The 25,669-nt window shown below is 45.1% G+C and overlaps 1 protein-coding gene across 1 annotated transcript in view; it reads right to left on the bottom strand.

Moving 5' to 3' along the window:
• Nucleotides 1-25,669, bottom strand: part of PTK7 (protein tyrosine kinase 7 (inactive)) — a 105,449-nt gene extending 79,780 nt beyond the window's left edge. The window contains exon 1 of the mRNA XM_083432972.1: nucleotides 25,384-25,669. Coding sequence (XP_083289098.1) covers nucleotides 25,384-25,429 — 46 coding nt within the window. The 5' untranslated portion in view covers nucleotides 25,430-25,669. The remainder of the gene's footprint in view (nucleotides 1-25,383) is intronic.

Genomic DNA, 25,669 nt, shown 5'->3' with positions numbered 1-25,669 from the left:
CCTGCATATCCAAAGCAATCTAGATAATGCCTATGGGGTAAACAGACTATTAATGGTATCTATACGTCAAATATACAATTCTCTTTAACCTGTTTTCTCTTCTGCTGATCCCAAACATCAGATTCCATACAATTCAAGTTTTCAGTGATATGACATTATGCTTATGTCTGAACAGAAATTAAATGGCTGCAGAGTCTGCTCTCTCCAAAACTGCTGATTTAAAATTAATTAATTAAGTTCTCCTTAAGAATCTCTTAGAAATTTGCTGCTCATCATGCATATGAGAAAGTACTTAACACGTGTGTGTGTGTGTGTGTGTGTGTGTGTGTTTACGAGCTCTCAAATCAGTACAATATATTCATTTGTTTTTAAAAGACCATTACCAACATGTCTGGTATTAAAACTCAATTATTTTCCACACAAGGGAAATCACTGTTGAGGAATACTTTTTGCGTTCTTATACATTTCCACTTAATAAGTTCTTAAAGAGGCACAGTGACTAAAAGGCATTAATTTGAGCCCCAGAATTACTTTTAAAATAAAGTCAGTGCATATGTTTCTTAATGTAAGAAAACACATCTGTGAACACTGGTTTGGAGGAAAAACCTGTACAAAATCCATCCCCATTACCAATGCTTTTCTAACAAAATAACTCTACAAGAATTATTTCAATATAATCTGTCCTTATATTGGTCAGTTTAATCCTTACTTAACTGGCCTTTAGGCTACTGAATCATCAACAAGCAAAATATACCAGGAACAACTAGGAGTTGTGTTCAAGATTTTTAATTCCAATGAAATGAGGAATGCAGTGGTATATTTATCAGGTAACAAGCTTTCTGAGAACATTTTTATATAGTGGGTCCTTGACCCAAGGACCACTCAATTCATGCATATTTGGAATATCAGCAAAAACAATTACACTAAGCATAAAATAAAGCAAACTAGAAGTAATGAAAGCTACTTCTATTTCTAAAAACACATCCAGAGTTTTTACAGGGCAATCCTATACATGACTCTTCAGAAACAAGTGCCATTGAGTTGATAAGTGTCTATGGAATTGCACACCAAATAATAGCTTCATTTTTATTGTTATTTAACAATAACTTCCATTTAATAGAAAGTTATCTGGGGCTATAACTCCTGCTAATTCTTGTAGGGTCTCACAAACCCCAGTACCTTATGTAGTTTCCTCTCAATATAGTTGGCCATTTATTATGTATATTGAAAACTGATAAGTCCTGCTGAACATGGGCTGGACCACAATTCGGAGCTAACTTCATGGCAACAGTGGCTGAGAAATATACATAAGCCAAGCGGGGTCACCAATTTGGTATTTTCCGGATACCGTTGGAATACAGCTCCCCTCAGCCTTAGACAACAAGGCAACTGACAGAAATTATAGCCGTTGTAGTCCAACAACACCTGAGGGCTCCATGTTGGCTACATCTACTCTAGTCAGACTACTCATTTCTCTTTTAAATTCATTGCCCTCAGAAAACTATGGAGCTGACCGAACACCAAGTGGGATAGGAAGTTTAATAAATCTAATAAATAAATGGTAGGACTAGGGGTCACAATCATGTTGACAGGACAACCAGGGCTGAGTTACAATTGGGAGTTGACAAAAACCAAAACACGCAAACCAGGGAGCAGGAAGAGAGAAGGGGGACTGGGCCCAGATAACATGATTTTGTTTTTTGTTTGTACACGTTGTTTACCAAGTCTTTCAGCATTTATATAATCCAAACACTGTCTAGCGCAGAAGCACGGAAAATACCTGCAAAGAGGCATTCATTTTGAATGAGAGCTAAGAACTTCCAAGTGCTGCTGCCTGTGGATGTGAAATTAAGACTCGTGGGCAGCTTTCTTCCATGGTCAGCAATAGATTCTGCCCCTCCGAGGAAAGTAATGCTTCGCTCTTTAATAGCTTGCATGCTAAAGAGGTCAAAACCACCACTTTTCTTTAATGGCAGGAACCTGGAAGCCGTAACAGCTCTGCTGACTTGCCATCTTTCCAACAGCGACTGTCCCACAAGGATCCCGTCGGCACAGACCCTGCACAGCTTGTTCTGCAGGGAACACACCTTCCCCGGGCTTCTTCCAAAGGAGTCAGACTGCAATTTAAGCAGATAGCCAAGCCAAATATCCTGACACATGCACAAGGTCAAAGGCTGCGTATCTCAGGCTCTGGAAAGTTCAAGAAGACAGCCAGACATTCTCCTCAATTAAACGTTAACCCAAAAAAAAAATTTCAACATGAAAGGTCTGGAGAGTTTTAAAATAAACAAAGGTCACACATTCCTGTCCTGAAAATGTTGAAAATGTATGTGTTCAAAATATATGGCTTACAGCTTAGCCTTCCATCGCTTAGCTGCAATGTTTTGTGCTTTAGGACACAACAGAAAGAGATGGAGAAAGCAGGGAGAGGTAGGAATCAGAGGGTAAGAACATAGAAGAGCCTACTGGAGCTTGCCAGCAGTCCATTAAGTCCACCATCCTCTTCTTAAGGGAGTACTGTGGAAAGAAAACCTGGGATCAGGACCCAAGCACAAGAGCACCCCTCCCCTACTGCTGCTAAGGGTGAGGTCCTACAAATGAAGGAGACTCAGAGGGATGGAGCAAATGGAGGCAGAGAAAGGCTTGAGCTTCTGCTTATTCCACACACACTGCTTGAGACAATTGTCCCTCCCAGTCTTCAGGCTGAAGGAGAGAGGCAGGGAGGAGACATTCCGCAAGACAACAAATGGTCCCAGTTTGAAAAGCAATAAACAGCTGCTAAGAGAGGAGGGCTGGGTGGTAGACAGAAGCTATGGAACAAAGGAGAGAGAGAGAGAGAGAGAGAACCTGCTATTTTCTCCTCCAGGCAAGAAAGACAGGAAGGCCACCAGGAGAAGATCAGGGAACCTGATAAATGTCTGGAATGCTATGTTGGAAGTCATTTTTTCAGTATGGCAGCAGCGCTTGTGCTGCAAACAAGTGCCCTGTCTCATATCTGTTTAATATTGCCAGTCAATAGGTCTACTCAGGAACCAATGGGCTTGGTGTTGCACTCAGGTCCTGCTTCTGGGGTTCTTCTCCCATGGATGTATCTGTTTGGCCATGATGAGAACAGAATGCTGGTCAAGATGGGTCACTGGCCTGATCCTGCAGGCTGATGCCCTCCTATATCTTACCTAAGTTGCGCTGAGGCTTCCCAGTGCTCTGGGATGCATGGTCATCAACACTAGACAAGGAGAAACTGAGTGTTTTGCTGCTGTGGTGGCTGCTATATATAGATAATTGAATGGATCGTGCTGCATATTTTGGGCTCTCAGGTTCCTTACATCACAGAAAGTGATGCACCAAATACAAAATGCAGCAACTCTGATGAGCTCACTCCAACGTATTTGCCTTCTTACTAGGTTAAGGCTTTTTAATTGGATTTGTGCTCTTGATAGTAGCTTATGGGCTGAACTACTTAAATTTTAGCTGGATCTGTTCCGCATAAAGGGAAGAAAACGTCTCAAGTGTTTTTCCGTCTCAAACACAAACTTCAATCTGCAAACTAGAAGCAAAGGAACAAGCAACTACTACAGGTCCAGCAGTTCAAAAGGGAAAAGGGGATAGAGAATTAGGTGGTTTTTCCAGAATTTTTTGCGGTACCCTAAATTGACTGGGATTTTATTTAGCACGTTAACTGACTTGCATTTAGTAAGTACAGTCATATCTCATGTTGCATCCACTTCAGGTTACGTCTTTTCAAGTTGCGTCCTGCGGCAACTCGAAAGTACCAAAACGGTTACCTCCGAGTTTCACCGTTCGCGCATGCGCAGAAGCGCTAAATCGCGCCACGCGCATGAACAGACGTGGATGCAAATGCTTCAAGTTGCGGACGTGCCTCCGGGACGGATTACGGCTGCAACTCGAGGCTCCACTGTACAACAAAAGGGAGGCATTATATCAGCCTTTGCCAGGCAGATGCTCTTTTAGATGTTTTGGGCTACCAATGCCACCATCCCCAGCCAACATGTGTAACTGTACTCCAGAACATCTGCAGGACATCTGGTTGGCAAAGGCCATGTTGTGTTACTATATTTAAAGGGCTTATAAAATCATAACAGCCAGTACTCCAACTATGGTCACATCCATGCCATGCACATGGCTTCTTCCAAAGAGTCCCAGGGAACTCCTTCGCAGAGCTACAATTGCCAGCACGCTTAATCCAGAGATCCCAGGATTCTTTGCAGAAAGCCGTGTGCTTCCAATGTATGGTGCAGAAGCAACCTGGACATTTGATTGGGCCCCAGTCCTGCCACTCACCACCTGGCCTAGGGAAGGGCCTGACAGGACTATAAGAACTGCTGCTGCTGCTGCTACCACCCAGGAGGACTCCCCTGCTCAGCGCCTGAGGGCCCCAGTCCTGCCACTCAACACCTGACTTAGGGCGGGGCCTGATGGGCTCTATATAGTGGTACCTCTGGATGCGAACGGAATCCGTTCCGGAGCCCCGTTCGCATCCTGAAGCGAACACAACCCGCGTCTACGCATCGCGATTTGCCGCTTCCGAGCATGCTGTATTCTTAGTTTTAGATTTTGATTTATGTGGAAATTGTTTTCCGTTTGGTTGGTTAGAAATGCAGCTTCTGCAGGTCGTGGTCAATCATAACTAATCATTTACTGTGTCACGATCCATCTCTGGCTTAGTGTTACATTGAACCAGGCACAGTTATTTGTTTCACTCCAAACCAATCACAACTTATTAACTATGCCAACCAAATTTTTACAAAAGCCATGTAAGCTTTTGTGTTCTCCATAATTCTTCAGCAGGCAAGGTGGAGATTGCAGGCTGAATACAGTCCCTTCCAAGGTGCTGCAAATACCTTGAAATTCTGCAAGCCTTGAACTGTGGGGTGAAGTAGCAATGGACTTTATTCAGCCCACGATTTCAACTTTGGAACAGTCTGCAAGCCGACCTCACGACCACAGCAGCCTAATTTTTGCACTTTGTTTCCTTGTAGAACATTTTGCATGATGAACAGAACTCTTCATCCTGCAAAATGTTACACAAAGCAGGGGATGTGGGGAAAGAGGAAAAATTAAAAATCAAAAGCGGGGGGGAATAAGCTGCTGTGGTCGTGAGGTCTGCTTGTAGACTCAGAGACTTGAAAGCTTACCACACTTCTGTGATATTTTGGTTGGTCCTAATAAAGGCATTACTCAGCTGTGAATTTTGAAATTCTCTTACAGAGCAACAGTTGCTTTTTTTTAAATTAATTATGGTTTACCATGAACTATGAATGGGGCCATTGTTTAACTGAAAAGAGAGAGAAAAAGCACTGAAAACCATCAATATCTAAGGCATGGTGAAATTTAATGCATCTAGCTATTTCCCAGATACCAGGAGGGGGGCAGGGGTTGTCAACTGTGAAACTGCCCAGTTTGAATGGCAGGGTAGCCATTCATTATTTTACTAATTAATCGACGCATTTTTGGAAATAGAATTTTCCATGGAGAAACAAAGTCCGCTTTCTACTATAGAAGATTTTCTGTCCCACATTTCTGCCTGAGAGAGAAAATTCCATCTCTCACAGTAAGTGACCTGGCTTCATCACTTTTGAAACATCTTATATTTTGCCTTAGAAACTAAGATATATATAAGATAGGCACCAAATGGCTCCCTAAACAAGGGTTACAATCACCAAAACGAAATGCCTAGTTGCTATTTTTTGGGCCAGACGGCTCTATAGTCGTATCTTTCAATACGACTTTTTTGGTTCCTGATATTCATTCTGATTGTGAAGACAAAATATAACAGATAGATATGTTGCTAGTGTGTGAAAGCAGTCAAGATCCAAGGATCCCCAGGCATGCATCTCCAGATGATGGAGACATCAGGTGTCATGTTCGGGCATCTTCACTTGGTTGCAAAGTGGCCAGTAACCAGGTGCAAAATGCACATGGCGAATTTCAAACGCTGCTTATACCATTAGTGAAAGCAGGCATGTTGAACCTGTGGCTCTCTATAAGTTGTTGGGATTACACCTCCCATAACCACAACCACTGCATCCCACCAGTGGCATAGCGTGGGGGGTGCAGGGGGGGTCCGGCCGCACCGGGCGCAACATCTGGGGGGGGGGGGCGCGCTCGCTCTCGCAGCTCTCTGCCCCTACCTGGCTCACTCACTCTCTCTCACTGCAGTGCTGGCTGTGCGAATCCGATCCGAGCCGCCGGGTCGCCGCCCACTGTGGAGGGGAGGGTGCCAGGCGTGCGGTGCGGTGCGGAGAGAGAGCGAGGGACTATCTGGGGGAGGGACAGTGCAGCGGGGGGGGGGGCGCAAATTACTTGCCTTGCCCCGGGTGCTGACAACCCACACTACACCACTGCATCCCACTCTTGGATGGAGTGGGATGGAGTGAAGGAATACATGAAAAAACATGGTTCCGGAACTGGAATATTAATAGATAATGTGTAAAACTTGCACGGGTAAGCAAGGAAATAATAAAAGAATCAATTGAATAATTATTAAACTACAACAACACAACAAGATGGAAGAAGTAAAAAAAAATATTGAGACCACACATGGGTGAAGGGGAGTGGGGAGTATAGGGGAATTTATAAAAAATTCTAATACAATATTTCTAATTGCATTGCATTTTTATATACCAAAGGGAAGTCTATAGCAATTAGGTATATTTTAATCTAGTCAACTATATAATAGGCTTATGTTACAAAACAAATATGGATTTTGAATTTGATGTTTGTAATTCTCTTTCTGTTTTGGAATAAAGTTAAAAAACCCCAAAAACCCAACCACTGGCCATGCAGGTTGCGGCAGACGCAAGCTGTTTTTGAACAATAACAGGAAAGCCAAAGGTTCCCCATCTATGAGTTAAACGATTCTTGCCTTAAGTCCCCTACACACAAACACAAAATGGAATTTCTCTAAAAATACCTGCGACAGCATCTGCTTCCACAGAGAGCCCTGTGTAACAGAACCTGTCCACAACTATACGGACACACACATATTCATGATAAATTAAACTTTAAAAACTCCAGTTTCGTAGCCAATGTGAAATAGTCTGCATTCCAGTACCAAGAACTAGCTTTCAAGCATCCAGGGATGTGAATAAGTTTACTTACCAGCTATTGAGTAGCCTGTTTACTTATGCCACTCTATACCTGATAAGCCTGGGCTTTGATCTTGGGAATCTGAGTGGCAAGTCAGTAGAGAAGCAGGAAACTCACCTAAGTCCCTTAGTTACCTAAGGATATGCTCCTTTCATGTCACTTTAAAGAAAAGGTGCCGGTGGTTCAAGTTATAGGAAGTTCTAATGTTCCTGTCCGTCCCAAAAAAAGCAACAAGTGCTCTTGCTACATATATTCTCACATTTCTGTAACAGAAAGGACTAATTTGTTGTAAAAGAAATTAAAAGAAAAGGCGTTTTCAAATGCATATTCTGAGACAAAAGCTTTGGAAAGTGTGATAAAACAGAACTGCACCCCAGCCCAAAGGAGCATTTACCGAGTTATAGGAACCTATCCAATATGAAATAGGGAAAATGTACAGAATTACCAACATCAACAAAAATATTCCATGGACAACAAAGACTCAGGTGCCTTAATAAGTTTACTACCAGATTTACTACTCGTAATTTACTACCAGATTTTCTTAAAAGTAAGCCCTATCTAAATGGATGGGATTTACTTCTATGTAGCCTGATCCAGAATGTGCAAACTTAATAAATAAATCAACTAAAACACACACTGCTCAGTAAATTGAGATTTCTTAACTGGTTGCACAACCCTACTTAGACCAATGTGGTATACAGCTAAAATGCATCCAGAAATCAAACTGTCAAGAGAGCTCGTGAGTTGCCACAGATTTATAGCTCAGTTGGTAGAGCATGAGACTCTTAATCTCAGGGCTGTGGGTTCGAGTCCCATGTTGGGCAAAAGATTCCTGCATTGCAGGGGGTTGGACTAGATGACCCTCATGGTCCCTTCCAACTCTACAATTCTATGATTCTATGAGTTAGAGGAATATGTATGTTTTGAAGGTGCAGGATATAAAATAAATAAATCCTGTTAACTTAAACATGAGAAGATGTATACAGTCATACCTCTTGTTACGTTCGGTTCAGGTTACGTTCTTTCAGGATACATCCCCCAGAAGTAATGGAATGGGTTACTTCCAGGTTTTGCCACTCGCGCATGCGCAGACGCTCAAAATGACGTCAGGCACATGCGCAGAAGCGGCGAATTGCGACCCGCAGGTTGCGTTCTGCTCATGTTGCGAACGGGGCTCCGGAATGGATCCGGTTTGCAACCAGAGGCACCACTGTACTTTCCTTATTTGAAGAAAGCTACAGCAATGCATATGCAAGAAGTACAGTGGAACCTCTGGTTGCCAACGGGATCCGATCCGGAGGCCTGTTCACAACCTGAACGCAACCCATGTCTCTGCGTACCGTGACTCGCCACTTCTGCGCATGCGCTTAACATCGTTTTGCGCGTCTGCACATGTGTGAGCGGTGAAACCCAGAAGTAACCCTTTCTGGTACTTCTGGGTCGCCACGGGACGCAACCTGAAAACGCGCAACCTGAAACAAACGTAACATGACTGTACTGAAAAAGTGTGTCTGGTTTATGATGCAATCCTTCTTATACTCAAAAGTAGCCCCAACGAGTTCACTGGGATTGCTTCAAGCATACCCTGGATTGCAGCCTTAATTCTCTTTGGCACTTCAAAAGTTTAAGTTCTTTTGATTGTACACTACATAAACTTGTAGAAATGACTTGTACAGGGCCAATGCCGCTGAAATGCAACCCTTAGCAATATTTTTTATAAATGTTTAATATTCATTTGCATACCAGAAGAGACTGGTGGCAATAAAAAGAGTTTCCAGAACAGAGGGTCACCTCTATACTTAAAAACTGCAGACTTTGCATTCAGCCGTGCCCAGGGCCAAAATAAATACCAGGCACTAAGCACATCCAACATGTTGACGCTGCCTAGGAATCTGAGATATTTACATGACCCCTTCATGTAAACCGAAAGCATTTCTGTAGCCCTATCAACCTAGGAAGCTGCCCTATAAAGGAAGACCAAAACCAAACATGGTCTACTCCAATTGACAACCATCTCAGATAGGTCTTACGCGAACAGCAAACTTGCTCGGGGCCAAAGCAAAATTACAAGTTGTGGTTTTTTCCAACGTGCAATTTTTATTTTCCTTGCAGCGGGAAGCGTGAATCTGTACAGTATCATGGCTCCTACGTTATTCTTCAACTTTGCTGCTGCAGATGATATCTGAACTTCAGCGGTAAAGGGTCTTGAGATCCATTGATTCCCCCACCCCTATATGGCTATATGGGTTTCAACCGTTTATTGCAGCTAGTATTTATTGCAAGTTGTTTCTTGGCTGATCAGAAGGTGCAGACTTTCCTGAATGCATTATCTCTGCACCTGTCACTACTAATATATCATTTATGCAGCACCAAAAGCATACTTAGCTGCTGCTATAAAGGACGCAGTGGCATGTGGTGAATTTTGTTTTGTAGGGGAACAGGTAGGGCCAGAGGTAAATGAATATGGGGAAAGCAAAATGTCACTTAAGAGAAGGATCTGAAATATTTTCCTTGAAGCTTGAATTTGTTTTATTCCGGATTGTTTTGTCTGATGTCTTAATGGTGTTGTAAACTGCTTTGGGATTGGTTCTTTAAAATATAAAGCAGAAATGAAATGAAATCATTATTTTTACTATTAATACATTTTCATTGGGAGGAATGATGCCTAGACATTCTGTTGTGGTGACCATAACCTAGGTTTAAGGTGCCATTTGTCAATTAGCTTATACAGTCGTACCTGTCAGGAGCGCAGCCTACACTCGAGTAGGACTCGAGTAGGCCCAGCCTACACTTGAGTAGGACTCAAGTAGCCTACACTCGAGTAGGAATTACATACATCAAAACATACACCATCATGTGATAGACAACAATCCCATGACTACAATCAAGGAGCAGGAATTCTAACAGTACCTTGGTTGCCAAACGCCTTGGAACCCATACGTTTCGGCGCCTGAACAATCGAAAGCCAGAAGTGTGTGTTCCGGTTTTCGAATGATTTTCGGAAGCTGAACATCTTGGGCAGCTTCCGACTGGCTGCAGGACGCTCCTGCAGCCAATTGGAAGCCACGCCTTGGTTTTTGAATGGTTCTGTTCGACTCCGGGAACGCATTCTGTTTGAGAACCAAGGTATGACTGCACATCTGAATCTCTTAACTCTGCTTAGCAGGAGTGTTCACAAATACAAGGAAGGCGTCTTCAAGAAGCAACCTACGCTACGAAGTACATTGCAAACTACTCTCCTTGCTGGAAAGGAACACAGAGCCTGTTCCTCTACATTTCAACCCTGTCTTGAACAGAAGTGACTCTTGGGAGTAGTCCAACTCCCCTGAAGGGAACCTGCTGTTCTCACATCAGTTCACCGTCTTGCCGGCCAAGAGGCTCCAGAGATGTGCACCTGCCAAACAATGTTATTGCAATTTATTTGGTGCTTTCAGCACTTCAGAAAGGGCTACCTTATTGTGTTTTAGGAAGCAGGTGGCATATGCTAACACAATGGCCTTGAGATGTTCTATTAATCAAGGGCAAAATACAACTGGGGCACGAGGGGAGCAAGGCTTGGTCCTGTCACAAGCCATATCCTTGGAGTCTGTCTCTTTGATTTTGATGCACAACTTGCAGCCGCCAGACCGATTGCTTGGCTTGTGAATTCTGCCAGCCTCGCTGCAGAGGAAAAGTGCTCCAAGTACGACTTTTCAGGATGACAGAAACGGAATGATTGCCTCTCGAAAAGACGCTGTGATGGTAGATCGTTGTTTCACTTGGCATAGGAATACAGAATTCTTGGCTCTTAAGTGTCCAAGGACTGAAGTTCTGCAACCCCATGGCAAACTCCATCTAAAACCAGCTGCTCTAAGCAATGGCACGGCTTTTACACTTTGCTTAATACGCCTGAAGTCCTAGCATTCTTAGCTCTCAAATCTCGGGAAGTAGTACAAGCACGATGTAGGTAGTCCACAAACATTTCTGCCTTTGCTTCAAAGAGAGATAAGCTAAGCTAAGGAGCAGTGAGGTTGCAAAGGTAAGTAACTCTTCCCAAAATCATCATCATCATTTATGATAGAGTAGGAGAAGCTTTGTGGCCACCTTGCAAGAGCTGAATCACAGACTCTCCCTATTTATCATGAACTACTCATCACTAATTGATGCTACCAACATTCGGGACATATTAGATTGACGTGTGACTGGAAGAGAATTGGTGCAATTATCCATTGCAAGCTAAGCCCTTCGCCCATTTGCACTTTTCCATCTGAAATTGTGTTGCTGTTGTTGTTTAAAAAAAATCTCCTGGTTCAGATTACTTCTGAACACCTACCAAGACAAAAATGATAAACAGTTTCAATGAAAAGTGTGTTTGTGTGTGTGAAAGCAGTAGGTCAGCTTCATGTTTTCCCACCACCTGCCATTCTGCATGTCCCTCACAGCCTCTGCAAGCTATCTTATCTGATTGTCTTCCTCTCCTTCAACTGTAGTCTACTAGCAATCACACTCCATCAAACTACAACAAACGGGGGGGGGGGGGGGGGCTCGGTTATCAGCCCTACTGATAGACCTGCTCCATTTGGATCCTCCCCATCAAACTATTTCCATTCAAGTTGGGAATTGTGAGAACCACCAGGTAACTGAGCTTGTTTTCCTCATCCCTCCTCACCCCCTTTTCCTCTTGTGCTGTGCCTTTTAGGTTACAAAACAAGCACGAAAACAAAAGGACTTCTCCACAAGAATCAGTAATCTAGTACTGGAGGCAGGCTATCGCCTCTCCGAACGAAATGCTCAAGGAGATCTTGAGAAGGCAAATGAAACTGAGGAATCAACTGAAAGAGGAGGCATTGTAGTAACGGAATGTTTCGATGAATTCCGACGATGCCTCTTGCTCGGTCTAGATACAGGACAGAGAAGGGTGTGTGACTGTGTACAGAAAATAGCCCAGTGTACAAAAGTAGTATTCAGCGCCCCGCCCACTTTAGCCTCCGGCCCTGCTATTGCCATGTGACCCTTGGAGAGTTGCCCAGAATGGGAATGCGGCTTTTGGGGTGACCTAAGAATTAAAACAATGAGTTCCTGGGCAGATTTCCTAGGGTAGATTAAAGTTGTTCCTTAGAAGGGAATGTCCTCCCCTGGGATTCAGTTTACCCAAGAACTTCCCTAACCAGATTTCAGCAATTACTGAGTCAGAAGGATTAGTGAATGACTAGGGGGGTGGAAAGCATCATTGTTTAGCCAGGAGAGAAGGATCTGGCTATCTACCTGGAAAGAGTAACTTAAACCACAAACCTGAGAAGCGGAAGTTATGTATTAACAAGGTTATTGTCCATCCTGTTCAATGGGAATCGAGTGAAACTAACTGATCCAACCCAACAGCTTTTTGCCTAGTGCAATATAATCTATTGGGGGAGGGGGTCAAAAGGGGGGGGGTTTGCTTATAAAAAGAATTTTAATTTATGACATAAAGACTTCTTGCAAATAGCCTGCATGGAGAACATTGAGATGTCAAGGAGATAAAGAACCACACCACTTTTAGAAGACATCTGAAGGCAGCCCTGTATCCGGAAGTTTTTAGTGTCTGACATCTTGTTATGTTTTTATATGTGTTAGAAGCCATCCAGAATAACTTACACCCAGATGGGCAGGTGTACTAGTAGTAATAATAATAATGATTATGATGATGCTGTTTTAAGTCATATTCTCTGCTCATTTAAGTCAGCAAGGAGTCACTGCAGTGGGAACAACACATTGTTCCTTTTAGGTAAATCTTATTTTCTCAAGACTTTGCTTAGACCTGCTGACAATCACTCTGCTAATTAGCAGAAACAAAAGGTGCATTTGTGCAAACTGCTTCTTAACTAGCCTGGTCCCCCGTCCCCCCCAGTCAGATAACAAGCAGTGCCCAAACACAGCTTTTTAAAAAGCGGAAAGGAGCAGAGCTGCAGCTCTGAATTATCGGTTCTTAGGGCACAAAAGGCCCTTCCCACAGACACATCCAGCATTGCTAAAGTGCAGCCTTGTGGTATAAACAGAGCTGAAAGCGACAAACATTTCATTAAACCGAGCGGACGAGAATGCACATTCCAGTCAAGACGCTTTGCGAAAACAGGAGAGCTTTCAAAAGTGTTCATTAGGGTGCCAAAGAAAACACAGCACTCTGCAAGGGTGTGTGGGAAAAGAGCCATTTGTGAATATCGGCAACCTACAAGCCGCCTGAAATCAGGGTGGAAGCCTTGCCCTGCCCAATAACTACTGGCAGGTATGACAGACTCCCATTGCCCCATGACAAAAAAGAGTCTGGGGGGCTGGGGGGCAAGAATCTGGGACTGTTAGCAAGAGGCAAAGATAAGTTCCTACCCTCTGGCATCTAACAATAGAGGCAACCTTACTTATGTAATCCTGGTGTAAAAGCACCGCCCTCCTATGGGTTAAGTGCCCACAAGGTAACTACTCTCAAAATGCACTTAAGAGTCATGTTTCCAGCATTCCTTTCCCTCCTGTGGTTATGCAGAGAGTAACAGGATGAATGAGAGGGCCAGAGGAAAAGCATGAGAATGGGCGGCAGTGAGGTAAGATTGCAAGGAGGCAAAACCTGGAAGGGAGGGGAAAGCAGAAGCAGCAGTCTGGCAGAACTGTTCTCTTTTCTTTTTAAGTTCCCAGTCTAGTCGGCAGCTTGCTGATCCTAGAACCGTAAAGTGGGAAGGGACCCCAAGGGCCATCTAGTGCAGTCAATCGTGGGCTCCTTTTCCTGGTCCCGTCCTCCATTTGTGCATGACCGCTAGAATGGAGGAGATGGAGTTTTCACTGTGAGGCTATTTTTTTTCCCCTTAGTGATCTTTTGGTCACCTTAATACTTTTTGACATAGGACTATAGCATCAATAGGAGTATAGCATCTAGATCAAGGGAAGTAATAGTGCCACTGTATTCTGCTCTGGTCAGACCTCACCTGGAGTACTGTGTCGAGTTCTGGGCACCACAGTTCAAGAAGGACACTGACAAACTGGAACGTGTCCAGAGGAGGGCAACCAAAATGGTCAAAGGCCTGGAAACGATGCCTTATGAGGAACGGCTAAGGGAGCTGGGCATGTTTAGCCTGGAGAAGAGGAAGTTAAGGGGTGATATGATAGCCATGTTCAAATATATAAAAGGATGTCACATAGAGGAGGGAGAAAGGTTGTTTTCTGCTGCTCCAGAGAAACGGACACGGAGCAATGGATACAATCTACAAGAAAGAAGATTCCACCTAAACATTAGAAAGAACTTCCTGACAGTAAGAGCTGTTCGACAGTGGAATTTGCTGCCAAGGAGCGTGGTGGAGTCTCCTTCTTTGGAGGTCTTTAAGCAGAGGCTTGACAACCATATGTCAGGAGTGCTCTGATGGTGTCTCCTGCTTGGCAGGGGGTTGGACTCGATGGCCCTTGTGGTCTCTTCCAACTCTATGATTCTATGATTCTATTCTATGACATTTTTCTTTCCATTTTTAGTATCCCCCCAAAAAACCCTGGACTTTCCTCCCTAAAAAAAAGCTCAGCAACTTTGACCCGAACCCCTCAAAAAAGGGGTAGATCACTGCCAGTTTTTTATTTGCAGTCTCTTGGGAGTTGGACGTCCCTGATCTAGTACAATGCAGGAATCCTGTCCACAGCCGTCCCTGGGTGGGCTTGAACCGCCAACCTTCTGATTAACAGCCAGACGCATGGACTTGTCGTGCCACTAGGGGCAACAGTTATGAAATTAGAAAGGCATTCTATAGAGAATGCTGCTGAGTAGTCCACACTTTGTGGTGTCCAGAGAGCATTCCCCGAAAGGGCAAAAAGTGATTGCTTCAGAGCCCACTGTGTATACTGCAGCAGCCATTCTGCTAACAAGAGCTCCCAATCTTTGAGAAGAGTCAAATCCAATGGGTAGCAGCTTGGGCCAGCAGAATCCTTGCAGGGCATGCATCTATCATATACTGTCTTGCACAGGAATGCCAACTCTTCCTCTTCATAGAATCATAGAATCATAGAATCATAGAGTTGGAAGAGACCACAAGGGTCATCGAGTCCAACCCCCTGCCAAGCAGGAAACACCATCAGAGCACTCCTGACATATGGTTGTCAAGCCTCTGCTTAAAGACCTCCAAAGAAGGAGACTCCACCACACTCCTTGGCAGCAAATTCCACTGTCGAACAGCTCTTACTGTCAGGAAGTTCTTCCTAATGTTTAGGTGGAATCTTCTTTCTTGTAGTTTGTATCCATTGCTCCGTGTCCGCTTCTCTGGAGCAGCAGAAAACAACCTTTCTCCCTCCTCTATGTGACATCCTTTTATATATTTGAACATGGCTATCATATCACCCCTTAACCTCCTCTTCTCCAGGCTAAACATGCCCAGCTCCCTTAGCCGATCCTCATAAGGCATTGTTTCCAGGCCCTTGACCATTTTGGTTGCCCTCCTCTGTACACGTTCTAGTTTGTCAGTGTCCTTCTTGAACTGTGGTGCCCAGAACTCGACACAGTACTCCAGGTGAGGTCTGACCAGAGCAGAATACAGTGGCACTATTACTTCCCTTGATCTAGATGCTATACTCCTATTGATGCAGCCCAGAATTGCATTGGCTTTTTTAGCTGCCGCGTCACACTGTTGGCTCATGTTAAGTTTGTGGTCAACCAAGACTCCTAGATCCTTTTCACATGTACTGCTCTCAAGCCAGGTGTCACCCATCTTGTATTTGTGCCTCTCATTTTTTTTGCCCAAGTGCAATACTTTACATTTCTCCCTGTTAAAATTCATCTTGTTTGTTTTGGCCCAGTTCTCTAATCTGTCAAGGTCGTTTTGAAGTGTGATCCTGTCCTCTGGGGTGTTAGCCACCCCTCCCAGTTTGGTGTCATCTGCAAATTTGATCAGGATGCCCTTGAGTCCATCATCCAAGTCGTTGATAAAGATGTTGAATAAGACCGGGCCCAAGACAGAACCCTGTGGCACCCCACTAGTCACTCTTCTCCAGGATGAAGAGGAACCATTGATGAGCACCCTTTGGGTCCGGTCAGTCAGCCAGTTACAAATCCACTGAGTGGTAGCATAGTCAAGACCGCATTTTACCAGCTTCTTTACAAGAATATCATGGGGCACCTTGTCAAATGCCTTGCTGAAATCAAGGTAGACTACATCCACTGCGTTCCCTTCATCTACCAGGCTTGTAATTCTGTCAAAAAATGAGATCAGGTTAGTCTGACATGACTTATTTTTCAGAAATCCATGCTGACTATTGGTGATCACAGCATTCTTTTCTAGGTGCTCACAGATTGTTTGCTTAATGATCTGCTCCAGAATCTTCCCTGGTATTGATGTTAGACTGACTGGGCGGTAATTATTTGGGTCCTCTCTTTTCCCCTTTTTGAAAATAGGGACAACATTTGCCCTCCTCCAGTCTGCCGGGACTTCGCCTGTTCTCCAGGAATTCTCAAAGATGACTGCCAGTGGTTCTGAGATCACATCTGCCAGTTCTTTTAATACTCTTGGATGCAGTTCATCTGGCCCTGGAGACTTGAATACATCTAAACTAGCCAAGTATTCTTGTACTATCTCCTTAGTTATTCTGGGCTGTGTTTCCTCTGCTGAATCATTTCCTCCAAATTCTTCAGGTCGGGCATTGTTTTCTTTATCGGAGAAGACTGAGGCAAAGAAGGCATTGAGGAGTTCAGCCCTTTCTGTGTCCCCTGTTTGCATTTCACCATCTTCTCCTCTGAGTGACCCCACTGTTTCTTTGTTCTTCCTTTTGCTACGAACATACCCATAGAAGCCTTTTTTGTTGCTTTTAACCTCTCTAGCAAGCCTGAGTTCATTCTGTGCTTTAGCTTTTCTGACTTTGTGTCTACACGTGCTGGCTATTTGTTTGAATTCCTCTTTGGTGGTTTCCCCCCTTTTCCATTTTTTGTACACATCCTTTTTTAATCTTAACTCAGTTAAAAGTTCTTTAGATAGCCACCCTGGCTTCTTTAGGCACCTTCCATGTTTCCGTCTCATTGGTATTGCCTGAAGTTGTGCTTTTACTATCTCCCTCTTAACAAACTCCCAGCCATCATGAACTCCCTTTCCTTTTAGTATTAATGTCCATGGGATCTCACCCAGCACTTCCCTAAGTTTTATGAAGTCGGCTTTCTTAAAGTCAAGAAATTGAGTCCTAGTATGCTTGGCTGCTCCTTTCCGTTGTATAGTAAACTTCAGAAGAGCATGATCACTTGCGCCTAATGATCCTTCCACTTCTACCCCATTAACCAGGTCATCGACATTGGTTAGGACCAGATCTAAAATGGCTGTTCCTCTTGTTGCTTCTCCCACTTTCTGGACAATGAAGTTGTCTGCAAGGCCAGTGAGGAATCTGTTTGACCTTCAGGCATAGCAAATCCTGCAAAATCACACCCCATGGTCATTGACTTTAATGGACGCTGAAAAACCAGCTGACAAAAATGCCCAATGAAAATATATTGCTAGCAACCAAGTGCCACACATTTCCCGAATAGACTCAATGTATACACATCCCCTAGCAGCCAAGGCTGTGTACGCACACACCCCAGTTCTCATACCCATAACAGCACCAGTCAGCCTTTTAGATGGAAAGATTAAACTCCGCTTCTTCTTTCCTGTCCCAGACAAACAAGTGGCTCAAGCCGTCCGGTTGTGCTTTCCCAAAATATTCAAAGCTTAGATTTTGATTAGCATTCCATGCAAGAGAAATTTTCGTTTGTGGCTCAGCCACTAAATACACTGCTTTATATATTTTTAATGACCAAAGGTGGTGCACTGATTATGCAACCTGAGGACATATTTAAAAAAAGAGCCTGCTGGATCAGGCCAGTAGCCTATCTAGTCCAGATTCCCATTCTCATAATAGTAAAAGTAAAGGGACCCCTGACCATTAGGTCCAGTCGTGACCGACTCTGGGATTGCGGCGCTCATCTCGCTTTATTGTCAGAGGGAGCCGGCATACAGCTTCGCGTCATGTGGCCAGCATGACTAAGCCGCTTCTGGCGAACCAGAGCAGCGCACAGAAACGCCGTTTCCCTTCCCGCCAGAGCAGTACCTATTTATCTACTTGCACTTTGATGTGCTTTCAAACTGCTAGGTTGGCAGGAGCAGGGACTGAGCAACGGGAGCTCACCCCATCGCGGGGATTCAAACTGCCAACCTTCTGATCGGCAAGTCCTAGGCTCTGTGGTTTAACCCACGGTGCCTCCCGCGTCCCTTATTCTCATAATAGCCAACTGGATAACTAGCAGAACCTGAGGACAACAGAACACTCCCTCCCCACTTGTGAATCCCAGCCTTTGGCATTTACAGGTATACAGTGTCTGACAATGGAGGCAAGATGTATTAAATGTGGCTAGTAGCCACCAAAAGCCTATCTGCCTTATCTTCTCCTAAAGCCATCTGAGTTGGTAGGCATATATATGGACTCTTGTTTTCCAGTGGAAAGGGAAAAAAAAGGAAAACTAGGAGACTATTAGGAGAGTTCTCTGCACAACCACAGGCCCAAAAGTAAGTAGCTGAAGGGGGTTTTGTTTTTGTTTTTTAAGAACATCTGGTTTATTAAAAATGACCTTTCTGCTTTTGCCTCCATTTATTTAACTGGGGTGCTCACTTTCAAGGCCAATGGTACTTTGATCACTCGAGCAGGCAGAATGTGGAGCGAAGTGGGAGTGAAGGCAAAAGTGAAGGGGGTGCCTGGGATGCAGCAGAAACAGAAACAGCAGGCAGCAAAGGAAGGAAGGGAAGTGGAGACCAAAACTGAACAAGGCTCAGGAAGACCGTACAACAGGAACAAAACAGCAACGGGACCCGAAAATTGTTTTTTATACTTTTGAAGAGAAAGAAATAACCGGGGTGGTAATATCCATTCAACAATATTGGCGCATAAAAAAGCATGCATGCATTTTATGGAGAAGTATTCCTCCCCCACCCTTGCAATTTACGGAACAAGAGTGGGTTTAAAGTAAGGAACTATGCAGAATCTAACACTGAGGAGGAGCACTTCCTAACAGCTTTGATTCCCTGCTCCCAGGCTTCATGTCCTTCTTGACCCAAGAAAGCAAGCTAAACGGAATGAGCACTACTTGGATGAGACCTGGAGAAACGGGTATCATCTGCTTTGAATCTAAGTTGTTTCGCTGATGCCCCACTGCCAATGTAGTCAAAACCAAGACACCCATTCACATGTAACTCTAGTAAACATGGAGCCCTCCAAATATCGTGGACCACAACTCCCATTATATCTGACTAACCCATGAAGGATGATGAATGCCCTGCTTCCATGCTTGAAGGCAGTTTATACTTCTGAATACCAGTTTCAGGAAACCACAGGAGGGAAGAGTGCTCTTGTGCTCAGGTCCTGCTTGGGCAGGCATGGCCAAACGTGGCCCTCCAGCTGTTTTGGGACTACAATTCCCATCATCCCTGACTACTGGTCCTGTTAGCTAGGGATGATGGGAGTTGTAGTCCCAAAGCAGCTGGAGGGCTAAGGTTGGCCATGCCTGTGCTTGGGGGTTTCTCACAGGGTTGGCCACTGTGAGGACAGGATGCTGGACTAAGATTGGTTGTTCCTAGGTTCAATGGGCGTGCTGGCTGGAACTGATGGGATTTGTAGTCCAAAACGTCTGAAGGGCACCACAATGGCTGTTGGATCCCTGGAAATATTTCCCTTGCATGTTTCACTTTAAATACTTTGGGGTTTTGTTTTTGTTTTAAAAAGCAGAGCAGGATCTGAGGACACTTTGAGACATCCCACACCTCCTCCTCCATCATCAAGCCACACAAAGGACTGCAAGGAAGGGTTTGTCGTCAAGATAGTGTGAAAAGGGGGAGGATCAGATCTCTCATTCAGCTCAAAGTATGACCTTTATCACAGACATCTGCAGGGCTACTCCTAATATAGTTGCTTCTTTGAGAGGGCAGAGCATTCAAAACTCACACTTGCTGAATGCCTCACAGGTGGGCAAACAATAGCTTTATTTGCTTGTAATAAGATCCACACTCAGCCATGCTCAGGGGCAATCAATACCCGAGAGCTGCACTACCTCTTTGAACTTCATGAAGGCGACAATTTTTTAACATCTTGTACATTATTCTTATATGGACTCCTTTTCATGGGCCATATTTGCCACCTATGGATTGTAAGCATCATGTACGGGGCATCTAGCGCACTGTACACAGCAGATTTTAAAACAATTCACTTGCTGAAAAGGTGAGGATGTTGCCTGGGTATGAGCTTGCATTTTTCTGGACCGCAGATCCCATTTCTGTGAAAAGCACTGGAAGTGGAAGCTAAAATGTTTGGTCTGGCATTAACGCATGAATCAGCAGTGAAGGCAGAAAGCAAAGGGGACACCTTTTCCGTTCTTCACAGTAACACAGAAAGCATGGGGACCTAAAAGAGGTGGAAAACCCACAAAGTTCTATATAGTAGCCCAAGATTTGTGAATTACTACATAACAAAGTTCAAATGAAACGTGGGGGTTTTTCCAGACTTCATATACCTAGGTGAACAAAGCAATGCCAGGCAAGGAATGCGGTATTCTACTACTGACTAGGCACACAAGCCAGGCCTCAGCTCTGCATCCCCCTGCAGATGTTACCTCCGGTGTTAAGGGTAGCATAAGGGCTGCTTTTACAACTTAACAGCTACCTTACTTCAAAGGCTTTTTCCATTCCATCCAGCAAGCCCACATTGCTGCCCTGTAATTTCAACTAATCACACCAGCTTCATTTTCATGCATTTCCACCCTCCTTTCATGGGTTATTCTTGTACTTGTGCTTACTTGCCCTTGGCATCTATTTTGAGGAACGGCTTAATATTTAAGCACTTCAGAAATGTAATGCGTTCAGCCGCATGGTGCATTTTCAGCATCTACTGGAAATAATGTAAATATCAAGTCCTAAAGCAGCAACCCAGACGCAGTAGGCGGTTGTTAACATTTTCCCGTTTAAAGGTTTAGAAAGATGAAGCACACCCGTCAGGGAAGTTAGGGAGTGCTGCAGGCGTCCTGTATTTTACAAGAAATAACTGGGCTTTTGTGATCAGTTTCAGATGTATTGTACTTGCATTCAACTAGTTCAGGGTTTCCCAAACTTGGGAAACTCCAGTTGTTTTTGGACTACAACTCCCACCATCCTAGTTAGCAGGACCAACGGTCAGGGATGATGGGAATTGTAGTCCAACAACAGCTGGAGACCCATGTTTGGGAAACCCTGAACTAGATGCTCTCCTCTGCTATATATGGAGAAAATAGATAGACACTTTTCTAGCCCATCAGGACCTTGCACTGGATTTAGGTGAACATCAGGCATTCATGTGACTGAACTCAGAAGAAGATCACATTTGTTTTCAAGAAAGCTTACTCCAGGTAGGTTTGCATAGCCTGCAGCCTATGTTGGATGATCTCGGGTCCTCCTGGAATCCATGATACAAGTTAGTTATAACTTAAGTCCCACCGAGTTAAACTGGACTCAAGTTCAACAGCCCGAATCTAATCAACTTCTTGTTGTTATGTCCCTTCCATGAAGATGCTCCTCAAGATGGCCAATTCTCACTGCTGATCCCTCATACAATGGTAAGAGTTGGAAGGGACCATGAGGGTCATCTAGCCCAACCCCCTACAATACGGGGGTTCAAAACTCTTAATGATTGGGAATTATTGATATTTGGGTTGTCACCAACTTCTGCCTGCACAATAGGACTTCCTTCCCATCTGCTCCAGAGAGGCAGATGATAATAATAAGACTGGGGATGCAGAGAGAGGAGAGGGAAGTCATTGTGCTATCAGGACACCTCTGCTGGATACAACCCTTAGGGATTACAAGAGCCCTCTGCCATCAGAAATATAAGAATCCCAAAAAGGCTGATGAATGAGACTATGAATAGGAAATCAAAGTTCTCAACATTTCTGCCTACAGGTTCTTCCTACCCAATATTCCAAGTGCAACTTCAGTGCTCCAGAAACTCTTCAATGTGGGGTTCCTCAGGGCTGAATCCTATCCCCTACGTTGTTTAACATCTATATGAAACCGCTGGGTGGGGCTATCGGGAGGTTTGGAGTATGTTGTCAAGAGTATGCTGATGACACTCAGCTCTATTTCTCCTTTACATCTACAGGTGAGGCAGTCGAAGTGCTGGACCAGTGTCTTGCCTCGGTTAACGGACTGGACGAGAGCCAACAAACTGAAGCTCAATCCAGATACGACTGAGGCACTGTTAGTGGGTGGTTCCCTAGACCAGATGGGTGGGAGATCGCCTGATCTTGATGGGGCTACACTTCCTCTGAAGGAGCAGGTTCGTAGCTTGGGGGTACTCCTGGATCCTTTGCTGTCGCTTGAGGCTCAGGTGGCCTCAGTGGCCCAGAGTGGCTTCCATCAGCTTCGGCTGGTGGCCCAGCTATGCCCCTATCTGGACAGGGGTAGCCTAACTACTGTTGTCTATGCTCTGGTAACCTCAAGGTTAGATTACTGCAATGTGTTATACGTAGGGCTGCCTCTGAAGACGGTTCAGGAATTTCAGCTAGTGCAGAATTCAGCAGCCAGGTTGCTCACCGGAGCAAGGCAGTCTGAGCACATTACAGCGATCCTGGTCCGGCTGCACTGGCTACCAATTAGTTTCCAGGTCCAATTCAAAGTGCTGGTTTTGACCTATAAATCCTTAAACAGCTCACAGCCGCAATACCTCAAGGACAGCCTCTTTCCATATGAACCTACCTGAACCCAGAGATCATCTCCTGAGGCCCTTCTTCGCGTGCCTCCTCCTCCAGAGGTCCGGAGGGTGGCAACATGAGAATGGGCCTTCTCTGCAGTGGCCCCCTGCCTGTGGAATGCTCTCCCCAGGGAAATTCGCCTGGTGCCTTCATTATACACCTTTGGGCACCAGGCAAAAATGTTCCTTTTTAACCAGGCCTTTGGTTGATTTGATCGACATCCTGTGCTCTTTTAAAATGTGGGAGTTTGGGGGGGGAGTGGATATTGGGTTGTTGTTTTTATTTTGATTATGTATTTCGTGTTTTTATATTTTGATTTTATTTTTTGAACCGCCCTGAGACCTCCAGGGATAAGGCGGTATATAAATTAAATAAATAATAAATAATAATCTAAGTAAGAGGGCAATTCTTTCTCAATTCCAAAATAGCTTACAGCTGACCTTGTAGAGCAGTTTTTGGGGATGCACGAGGGGGAAGGGTAGAAACTGTAAGTCCCGTTGTGGAAGCAGATTTCCACTGTGCCAGAAGGCAGACATAAGTAGATGCCACTCTGTATATATAGATTTATTGAGATTAATTTTAAATTCAGAATGAGATTTTCCACCAATTTAGGTACAATATCCTGAAAATTGAATATTGCAGTTGCACAAGATATGGAACTTCTAACACAACAGCCAGCATGGTATTTTGCATCATAAGAGCACTCTGGGGGCCATCTATGAAAAGCATTAATTGAACAACACTGGTAAGAGAAGCTGAAAAATACTTTCCACTGTGAAAATTCTACATTTTTTACCACCTCAAATGTACAACTTCATGCAACTCTCTCTTGTGTGGTGGAACAACGCATGAGCAAGCACTTCTATTGTTCTTTGGAAGGAAAATGTGACTGGTAAAAACAGTAATAGGTTATCTCGTCTTATTTTGCACGCACTATACCAACCAATTCGTCATCACGTGAATCAGAAAGGTAGGGCTCCATTAGATTATCCTCTCCAAGATCTAAATTGCTGCAAGAACTTTCTCTGACTTGTAATATCAAAGAACTGCAACGGGACGTTGTCTCTGCAGTTGCACAACATGCCAAATATTGATTCAACATACCTTTCTGTTTGTGCAAGTTATATACGGGTTCAATCCCTAACATAGAGAGACTTCACCCATAATCAGGTTCATGACCTGATGTCAAACACTAGGAACCAGTCATTGCATTTATCAGCCAAGTATGTGGGAGAGAAAGCGCTTCTCTAACAAAAATTGTTCTGAAGAGTTTGTTGACGACTGAATTAAAGTAATCAATTCTCTGCTGTAAGGAGGTTCAACAGCTAGGTCTGCAAAACAGTTACTGGAACATTAATATTCAAGGACATTTGTTCTTGCAAACATATTAACATGATAACTTCTGTGTTGTCTCCATTAGTCTGAGAACCAGACAGTCGATAAATTCAGGATGCATTCCCCAAATCTGCAGTGCCACCCAAATCCAACAGATTCATTCTGAAGTTTGAGCCCTACAGCTTTTGTCCTGGCGATTAGGCTGAAGCTTATCAGAATGGCCCCAGTAGTTTCAAACTCTCATTAATGGAGGCGGCTGCAAACCAGAGTTCTGCAAAGCTCCGGGATCCTGCGGACTTCTTACCGAGGTTTAAAGCACACCAACAAAGGGCACAACCTCCTGCAATTCTCCCTCGTTGTGACCAACCTGTGAATAAACTAAACCAACTATCTTCCTACAAATGCCCTTCCTTGCGCTCATGAAGAAGCCAAACAACCTAGGTCGCAGACGGGACAGGAATGTAATTTTAAGCTCCTCTGAAGACGCCAACTAGCGCCTGCTTCCCAAAAAGAAGAACCATTGGGGAGGAAATAAAAAGTATTGGCGTGTGTTCCCCTCGTTCCTGCAGCCAGCCAAAGCTCTCCCAACCCCTCTCTCCCCGCTCCTTGGAGCAGTTTTCAAACTAGCACGTTGGAGGGAGGAGGAGGAGGAGAGACGTTGCCTGGCTCCCTGCTCGGGCAAGATCCCGCTGTTCAGTCTGAATGGCACCGAGCAATTGCTGGGCTCGCGTCTAATGAGGGAGGGAAGGAGGGAGAAGGGGAAGGAGGGGGGGGAAACGCGCCCTGTTGCGGCGGGTGCAAAACCAAGGAGACGGGCCGAGGGATGGGAAGCGCTTTGGGGACCAAGAGGGGCTTTGAATGGCTTGAAGAGGGAGAGAGAAAGCGCGCGGCCGCTTCGCAGCTCCCCTTCCGACGCCTCACGGGCGGACACAAAGAAGCCCCGCGCGGAAAGGCAGGCGCCCGCTCGCTCGCCCTCCCTTCCACACACACCCGCGAGCGGCACGGCTCGCACTTTCTGGCACGCGTTCTTCAGGGAAGACGCGCAGCTCGCCTCTCCACACACACGCACACCAGTGTCCAAGGCAATGCGTAAAAGCGCGCTGCTTCGCTCCCTCGCGCAAAATGGGAAGGAAGGAGCCCCGCGCGGGGTAGCCGGGCGATGCATCCTCCCGGCCTCCGAGGCGGGCGAAGGGTTCCCCCTCTCTCTCTCCCCACACCCTACCCAACCCACTCACCGAGAAGCAGGAGGAGCCGGAGCCCCCGCGCCATCTCCGCAGCCATCTCGCGCTCGCCTCGGCGTCCCCCTTCTGCTGCGCCCCGCTGGCCACCTCCGGCCCTCGCTCGCTCGCTCTCACTCCATGCCGCTCGCAGAAAAAGAGCAGCTCAGGCTGCGGCGGGACTCTCTGCGCCCAGGCCGGCCCAGCCGCCCAACCCAGCCCCGCTCCGCCCCCTCACACACCCGGGACAAGGAGGAGCTTCCGGCCCCGGGAGGAGCAATCCCGCTCCCTGCAAGGCAGGCCG

This window comes from Podarcis tiliguerta, assembly GCF_965153285.1.
Source record: "Podarcis tiliguerta genome assembly, chromosome: 3".
Lineage (NCBI taxonomy): Eukaryota > Metazoa > Chordata > Lepidosauria > Squamata > Lacertidae > Podarcis > Podarcis tiliguerta.
This window is presented reverse-complemented; position numbering and strand designations above follow the sequence as displayed.